The sequence below is a fragment of the Coenobita brevimanus genome, chromosome 80 (genome assembly GCF_032717465.1).
Source record: "Coenobita brevimanus isolate Jiangsu-jjx chromosome 80, ASM3271746v2, whole genome shotgun sequence".
Classification (NCBI taxonomy): Eukaryota; Metazoa; Arthropoda; class Malacostraca; order Decapoda; family Coenobitidae; genus Coenobita; species Coenobita brevimanus.
In genome coordinates, this window is record NC_137033.1 from 45,982,569 (window position 1) to 45,991,626 (window position 9,058).

General features: G+C 52.1%; 1 protein-coding gene across 1 annotated transcript; it reads left to right on the top strand.

Moving 5' to 3' along the window:
• The first annotated feature begins 5,467 nt into the window (after positions 1-5,467).
• LOC145409353 (uncharacterized) lies at positions 5,468-8,518 on the top strand. Its single transcript, XM_080279822.1, has one exon. The coding sequence runs from the start codon at positions 5,468-5,470 to the stop codon at positions 8,516-8,518; it is 3,051 nt and encodes a 1,016-aa protein (XP_080135948.1).
• The last annotated feature ends 540 nt before the right edge of the window (positions 8,519-9,058 follow it).

Here is a 9,058-nt window from a genome sequence, read left to right on the forward strand (position 1 = left end):
GAAGGCAGAAAAGTTGGTGGGGGGGGGGCGAGATAAAGAAGTAGGCAGGGAGGTTGGTAGGTGTGAAGGTAGGTAACTAGGGAGAAAAGAAGGTAGGCCGGTAGGAAGGAAGGCAAGTAGGTAGGGAGGTAGATAAGGAAAAAGTGACAAAAATAAGTACAATTTGGTCCTTTATATGTTAAAAGAATAAAATGCACTCTAATACCAACCGGTGATAGGTCTAACAGTGTGGCCGCAAAACATAAAATCAACTTATAAAAGAAATTCCACTGTAAACGTGAAGGGTCGTAAGAAACTTCATCTTCAGGACCTTAGCGTGGTAACACAGCTAGAATGGAAAATTATGCATTGTTAATTAAATCTGGCTCAGAGATATGATAAAAACGAAGCCTGCACCACACACACACACACACACACACACACACACACACACACACACACACACACACACACACACACACACACACACACACACACACACACACACACACACACACACACACACACACTCACACACACACACACACACACACACACACACACACACACACACACACACACACACACACACACACACACACACACACACACACACACACACACACACACACACACACACACACACACACACACACACACACACACACACACACACACACACACACACACACACACACACACACACACACACACACACACACACACACACACACACACACACACACACACACACACACACACACACACACACACACACACACACACACACACACACACACACACACACACACACACACACACACACACACACACACACACACACACACACACACACACACACACACACACACACACACACACACACACACACACACACACACACACACACACACACACACACACACACACACACACACACAGGTTTTCAGAAAAAGGTTGATAAACCGTATTAATATAACAAACCAACGACAACTATGGTGGCGAAGTTGAGCCCGAGTCATAGAACCACAACACGTTTGTCGCAGCTCCCTCAAGCCTATGAAAAACTTGCTTTCTATCTGCATGCTAATTTCCGCCTCATGACCATCCTCGCTCTGTTTACCGAATTTGCTTGGTGCAGGGAGACACACACCATTTTTCTCTGTTGTTCTGGCTCCATCTCACTTATTCTTTGTTGTACTAGCTACGGGGAAGTTTGCACCATGGACAGCAGGCGTTGGAGTGCCGTGCATTGGGCTATACAGAGAAGGAGTTTTGAACTGAATTGTGTATATAAATAAAATTCATTTCAGTTTTGTGGTGTTCGGAGAAAAACGCTCCTATAGAAATTCGCGGGACCATATCTTATGTGTTGCTATTGTGAGCAGGAAATGAATGAATGATGCTGGGTAGATATTGGTAATACTGAATGAGCTCGCGACAAATCGCCTGGCGAAGTGTAGAGGGAATGATACTCGTATATATGGCCCTACCTGTATGCGAGCTAATTACACAAAAAATGGAGGGAGCTGGTGGTGCATTGGTTAACACACCCATCTCGCAACAGCAAAAGCCCGGTTTGGTTCTCGAATTGGTCATACTGATAGGGACATGTTGTTTCCCTCTTTACTCCTGTTCACCCAGCAACATAATTAGGGACCCGGATGTTACATCGACTGCTGCAGATCATGTTCTAGTTGAAAACTGGGACAGCAAAAATTGACTGCCTGGTTCATTACTGTCGTGCATTGGATAGATATTAATCTTATCCTCCTACTTCAAAGCAATATTATCTCAAGCAGTCGTGATATGCAGACTGACAGCTACAACCACAATCAGTCAAATAATCCTACCCATATTACATACAGTTGCAAACTCCAAAACAGGAACCCACAGATCAACAAAGTCAGCAATCCTCTCCACCAGGCATTTCCGTCCGTGACTTGAAGTTAACAATGCATTGTGGATGATTACCAGTACAGAAGCTTCATTAAGACGTACGTGATAGAATCACATTGAGGGCCTTTTGTTATTTTTTATACATAGCTACAATAACACTGTGTAACTATAAATTTGTTTATTCAATTTTTTTGGTCTTGTTAGACTCAGTTTTCCACGCTGATTCCAATGGTGTATGGTTTGTTTGTCTATTTCTAGTTTTTTTTTTTTTGTCAAAATTTGGCAATTGTTTATTTCCAGTCTTGTTGCCGTGTGCTGATGTAATGGCTGACGTATCGCTTATCATGTCAAACACACACACACACACACTCCTAGCTCAGACGTTGTCGGGTGTGGAGGTCTGGCCGTTCTGTCTCGAGATTTCGACTCTGTTCGATTTACTCTTGAAGAATTTCGTCCAGTTTACTCACTTTTGCCAGTTTGGGGACTTAGTCTCTGGTACTGAGGAAGATTTTTGAACGTTTTTCCAGGTTTTTCTGGGACTCTGTCTCAGATTGCCTGGGTGTGACTGAGTGTGTGTGTGTGTGTGTGTGTGTGTGTGTGTGCTTTTTTTTTTTTTTTTTTTTTCCGGCCGCCGTTAGTGTCTCTCTGCGTGGTACGAAGCCGAACCCTGAAGGGGTGCCGTTAGGGCACTTCCATGAGGGGGGCCCATTAGGGGCTGGTTATAGGAAGCGCAGAGAGCGGCTCTGATAGAATAGGGAAGACCCGAAAGGGGCAGTGGCGGGGCCTCCTACGTCGCCCTTTAGAGGGCGGGGAGCATAGGTTGCCCGTCACTGTAGGGACTTGGCCGTTTTTTTTTTTTTTTTTTTTTTGAGTGATTGTGTGTGTGCTGTGTGTGTGTGTGTGTGTTAGTGTGTGTGTAGTCTGTTTCTTGGGGAGTTTGCTTGCCTCAGTGCTATGGAGGCACCTCTTAGTACCCGATCTTCGGGTCCCTCACGCATCCCACGACCTCAGCCCCAGCGCTCAGGTTTATCTAGGCCTTCCAGTGCTAAGGGGAGTAAGAGGGAGAGACGCTCCTCCACGTCCAGCTCACAGTCCTCTGCTCCCATAGATCCCTGTCCCTCCCTAGCTACTGCCTTGGCTCCTGCCTCGGGCCCATTGCCTCGTCCTGCCACCTGTGTTTCCCCTTCTACAACTCGACCAGCTAAATCAGCTCGCCACCATGAGCAGATGACCGTGGATGCTGCCCTTCCTGCTGCCTCATTTGCTCCTTCTGATGCTGATCCTGCCCGTACTGATGACGACGGTTTCTCGCTGGTCAGTAGTAAAAGATCTAGACGGCGAGAGCAGGGAAACTACGCCACTCCGGCACCACGCTCTGGGGCTCCTCGCAAGCCTGCTCTTACCGCTCGACCTTCAGTAATGGTGGCGGTGCCCCCTCAACCTCGCTCATCATTCCCGGCCTTTCGTGTTACTCGCCAGGACGGGCACGAAACAAGCTACGATGCAGTCGCAGCTTTGGAACACCGCCTGCCGGAACTGAGGACCACCAACATTATCGGCAAAGACGGGAGCTCCGTCCTAGTCCCGAAAGACGAGGTCTCTTACAACCTTCTCGAGGCAGCAGCCCAGGACGTGGCCAACCCCATCAAGCTCATGGAGCTCACTCCAGGGCTGAGATCGACCAAGGCTATTGTCATGGGGTATCCCATGAGAATGCCGGTCGATCTCCTTTTGCGTCACCCACAGGTGGAAGAAGCCACGGGTTGTCAGAGGCAGCGTACCAGGGAGGAGACTCGCCAGGTCCTCATCACTTTACGAGGTCCTCTACTACCCTCTCTCGATCTTGGGAACTGGGGGACTTACTATCTGCGCCCATATACCCCGGAGCCTCTCCGTTGCTATCGGTGTCAGAGGTATGGACACCACAGAGCCACGTGCAAAAGGCCTGTCGTTTGCGGGATCTGCAGTGGCCCACACGATACGGAGCGCTGCCTGGCAAGATTCAAGGCCAAGGAGGCAATCACCTCCCGCTGCCCCAACTGCTCTGGCCCACACCATGCGTGGCACCCCAACTGCCCCATCAGAGCTGCACATGTCTTGCAGGGCCGGGAACGCCAGGTAGCCTGGGTTCAGCAGCAGCAAGCCACCAGCTCCACGCCTGCACCTCCAGGGACCTTTGTCTGGGGCCAACAGCGTCAAATAATAGCTGTGCCTTCTCCTCCTCCTCCTCTCGATGCCAGCGCCTTTCCCCCTCTGCAGTCTGCTCCCCCTCGTCAGACTGTGGCAGTGGAGGTTCACCACCCGCCTCCTACCACACTCCCACCACCGTTCGATGCATCTCTCCCCGTACCACCTCATGCTCCGAGCTCTCCCCAGATTCTCTTCACCATACAGGACCTGCAATTAATTGGGAAAGAGATTGCTCTAAGCTTTGCTCAGTTACTGGAATCGATGCTTGGCAAGAAAGTCGATACTGCTCCCCTCGTGGCTACTATCGACAAAATCGTCGAGGATGTGGTGGAGGCAAAGCGTCAGCTTCGTCCCTCTCCACCTACACGTCAGATGTCGTCTCCCGACCTGTCGGCAACACCCCAGCCACCTCATGTCCCTACACGCCGTCGTCGACATCGCGGCCCATCCACCCGCTCGCCAGGACCAACTGCAGCCTCAGCAGTGCCCAAGGCCAGATGCCGCTCTCGCAGCCCAATTACCACCTCACCAGGGCCACCACAAACCTCAGCAAGGGTAGGGGCAGAATGCCGACCTCGCGGCCCAGCCTCCAACTCTCTGGCACCGACTCCAGCCTCAGCAGTGGTAGAGGCAGATCACCTGCCCGGCAACCTGCCCATCAATCCATCAGGGCCTGTTCCAGCCTCAGCAGCAGTGGAGGCAGAGGGAGAAACTCTCGGACTTCTGCGAGAGACTGCTTACCCTCCACGGTCCCAGACAACGCTGATTGCCTCCGAGTCCTGCAGTGGAACTGCATAGGAGCTTGGAGTAAGCTCCCTCACCTCCAGGAGGTGGCTTTCCGGGAGAATATTCATGTCTTCCTTCTGCAAGAGACACTCCTACCCCACGGCTCCCCTTTTCGGCTCCGAGGATACAATGGCTTCTTCCTCCCTAGGGTCCCTGGTAATGCGCAGGGGTGTGCCATCCTGGTTCGGGATCACATCCCTTGCAAAGAATGTAGCCCTCCTATTCACTGCGGTGAGGGTGTTGAGGTTCAAGGAGTCATCTTGCAGCTCGCCACGACCTCCTTAACCGTCTATAACATTTATAAGAGCCATGCTGGGACTCTAGACATTGGCGAGCTCCTCCATCAGGCTGCAGCTGAGTCCACCCTCATTGGGGGGACTTCAATGCCCACCATCCTGTCCTATACTCACCCCACCCGGCGAATGAGGCTGGGCGACATGTTGCCATTGCCCTTGAGGAAACTGCGGGGGTCTCCTTACTCAATGACTTGTCCAAGTCTACCCATGTCCGTGGTGGGAGGCTTGACCTCTCCCTAGTCTCTGCACCTCTTGCCGATGTGTCTACGTGGTCCTTGCACCCAATCCTCACCAGTGATCATTTCGCTGTGGTGATGGAATTGCCTGCGGCTCCTCTTCCTCCCCCACCATCACCTCCGCTTCGCTGGGACTTACGACGTGCACATTGGCCTGAGTATGCACAGACAGTTGACATCGCCTTGGACAAGGCTGTTCCCCCGCATTCCCTAGAGGACCACGCGGAGCAGGTTGCCTGTGCCTTACGTCATGCTGCTGCTGCCTGTATTCCCCTCACCAAGTGCCCCACGGTCTTTCTTAAGGACTACTGGTTTTATGACGAGCGGGTTCAGGAGCTGAACCATCGGCTAAACTCCGCTCGTAAGGCCTACCGTCGGCGACCTTCCTCTCCAACTAGGAGATATCTGGCTGCAGTGGTACGACATGTTTCGCAGGAAAAGCGCCGCATCCGGGACGAGGCTTGGATGAGGTGGTGTAGGTCGCTTGATTCACGTTCCACACTTGGGGAGATGTGGGCGAGAATCAAGTCGGTCTCTTCTCCCCGACCAGCTAGGCCACCATCACATCCTGACCCTGCAGGTGAGGCAGATTGCCTTGCTGCCCATTTCGCTGCTCGTACTGCCACAACGAACCTCCCACAGTCTGTCAGTGACCTACAAGCTCGCCTTGCAGGACCCCGCAGGGACGCTGTCAATGCTGCTTGCTCTCGTCCTGATGCTGCAGACCACCCCTTTACTGTGGAAGAGCTAGAGCGAGTGTTGTGCAGCAGAAAGGATATGGCTCCGGGCCCTGATGGCCTTGTATACTCCCTCCTGGCTCGCACAAGCCAGGGAGGGAAGGCGCGTGTCCTGGACCTGTTCAATCGCTCATGGCTTGAAAAGCGTCTCCCTGGATTGTGGAAGACAGCCATTATTCACCCCATCCCCAAACCACGAGACCCGACTACCATGAGGCCGATCTCCCTCCTCAGTTGCATTGCCAAGACCGCTGAGAGGCTTGTCCTCTCTCGACTTGTCTGGAGGTTGGGGCCGCTCCATCCCCGGCTATTTGCTTACCTCCCTGGCAGGAGCGCTCAACATTGCCTAGCCTCCTTTCTTTGTGAGCTGAGGAGTGGTCGTGGCATGGCTGTCTTCCTCGATCTTGAGAAGGCATTCGAACTTGCCAACCCAGACGCAGTACTTGTGGCGCTCGCAGCGAAGGGCTTGGGTGGTCGCCTCCTCTCCTGGGTGAGGGACTTCTTCCACGGCCGTGCTGCTTGTGTTCGATTTCAGGGCAGAGTATCCCCTTCCTACTCGCATGTCAATGGCACACCCCAGGGCAGTGTGCTGAGTCCTCTTTTATTTAATGTCTTAGTTGAGGACCTGCTTACAGTCGACTATGGCCAAGGGGTTACTCTGTTCTGCTATGCAGATGACTTGGCACTGGTTTTCTGTAGACGGGACTGCTACACTCAGGCACCAACTGCGCTTTCCCGTCTACATGCCAAATGCTGTGAGCTTGGCCTTAAAATCAATTTCCAAAAAACTAAATGTCTGCCTTTTGGTCTTCGCCACCCTGACCGTCCCCTTCGTCTTGGGGGTAATAGCCTTGATGTCATTCGCTGTCACCAGTACCTGGGTGTATGGTTCGACAGCCGTCTGACATTTGCCACTCATATCCGCTATATACGGGAGCGAGCAGCTACCGGCATTACTGCCCTAAAAGCCCTTTCTCACCGCAACCTGGGTGCCTCGTACAGCGTCCTACGGACTTTTTATTCACAAGCTATCTGTTCCATTGTGGATTACGGGGCTCTATGTCTTATCGGAGTGTCTGAGTCACTCCGTCTCTCTTTGGAAGTCCTGCAGAACACTGCTCTGTGTATATTGCTCGGTGCACCTCCTTGGACACGCTTGGTCAACCATCGGGCTGAGAGCAGTTTTCCCTCTCTGCAGCACCGCATTTGGGCACGAACAACAGCTGTCGTTTCTCAGCTCTGTCGGCATCGGCCCCACCTTCCGGTGTCTGTACTCCTCCAGCGTACCCTTTCTCGGCCCCCAAATCCGCACCCTGGACGTGATTGGATTCTGCTTGCTGCGGACATAGTTCGCAAGCTTGACGCCGCTGATGCCATTGGTGGTGGTCCTGACTTACCCAATCCTGCATATGCCCCTGCTTCTCCTTGGCTCCCACCTGTGATCAAATATGTCGAGCCTAATATAGCAGTTCCCAGGTCCTCTTTTCCTGCTGTTCTTCGCCAGGATGCTCTCAGTCGTGTGGCAGCTTTCTTCACTCCAGATACTGCAGTCTACTATACTGACGGGTCTGTTGGTGATGACGGGTCTGCTGGTGCTGGTTTTGTTTGCGATGAGGGGGTTGAGTCCTGGTGTGTCACCTCCGGTGTTTCAACCTACCAGACTGAGCTCATTGCCATTCTCTGCGCCCTTCGCCATGCTGATCAACACCTCCATTGGCGTATTATTATCCATACGGACTCGCTTTCCTCTATACGTGGCCTCCAAAAGCACTGCTACTCTGACAATAAATATCTCCTTACGTCCATCATAGCTGTTGCAATTTCCATCACAGGTCGGGGGGGTGAGGTTCACCTTCACTGGCTTCCTGGGCATGTCGGTATTGCAGGCAATGAGCGTGCTGATGCTGCTGCTCGCCATGCTGGCACGTTACCTGTTACCACATTTCAGCTGCGTCCTAGTCTATCCCTTCTCTTGCGACACGTGGCTGATGCCGTCTGCCGACTTTTGCAGGAGGATCATCAGTTTCAGGTGTGGGAGGGCTCCCGTTCTGCTACGTGGTATGCCAGAGCTACAGAGTACTCACCTGTGTCTGTTCCCCATGGCACACCTAACCACCTACTGGTTCCACTTCGCCGCTTACGCCTGGGGTTCCCGTGCTACAGCCAGGTGACTAACAGCAACCCAGAGCCGTGCCCTCACTGCTTTGAGGTCAGTGAGCAGCCCCTGCTCCATTATGTTCTGGACTGTCCTGCAACATCTCGACTTCGGTGTAATATTGGGACGCAGCTTCATGTTGGGGCTGACGACTTTCAACTGGCAGCAGAGCTTATTGCAAGGACACCCACGTCTGCTCTTTTGGGGGTTGTGGCCATGTACCCACCCCCACGCTAGTATATAATCCTTGTTTTATTAACAGAATTTCACTGACGGGCTTTTGTTTTGCCCGTGTCCTCCCTTTTTAGGAGGCGAATCTAAACCAACCAACCAACACACACACACACACACACACACACACACACACACACACACACACACACACACACACACACCATCTGCATCCATGCAGTTGTCGCTGATATGACCATTATTGCATCATGCAGCGCGGATCGAGTCAGTTCATTCGATGAGCTAGTCTCACGTTGCTAGTTTGGCTGGTCGACGTGTTTTTGAGCTGTTCGTAAAGGTGTTTCTATTGATGAGCATGACCAGTAGACGTTCTTGCAAGCTGTCAGCCGATGCATGTTGTTCTGTATATGGAGAATATATTAGACCAAAGATGATCAAACAAAAAATCCACCTTAATACCAAATTTGCTCGTGCATACAAAGCTTATTTTGGCGTGGCAGTGGGCGATCAAGATAAGGATTGGGCTCCACACTACACATGTGGTAGCTGTCGTTCTGCGTTTGAAGCTTGACTATGAGGAGTGAG

Coding starts and splice junctions, on each gene's coding strand:
- LOC145409353 (XM_080279822.1), top strand. CDS start 5,468: ATGGAATTGCCTGCGGCTCCTCTTCCTCCCCCACCATCACCTCCGCTT.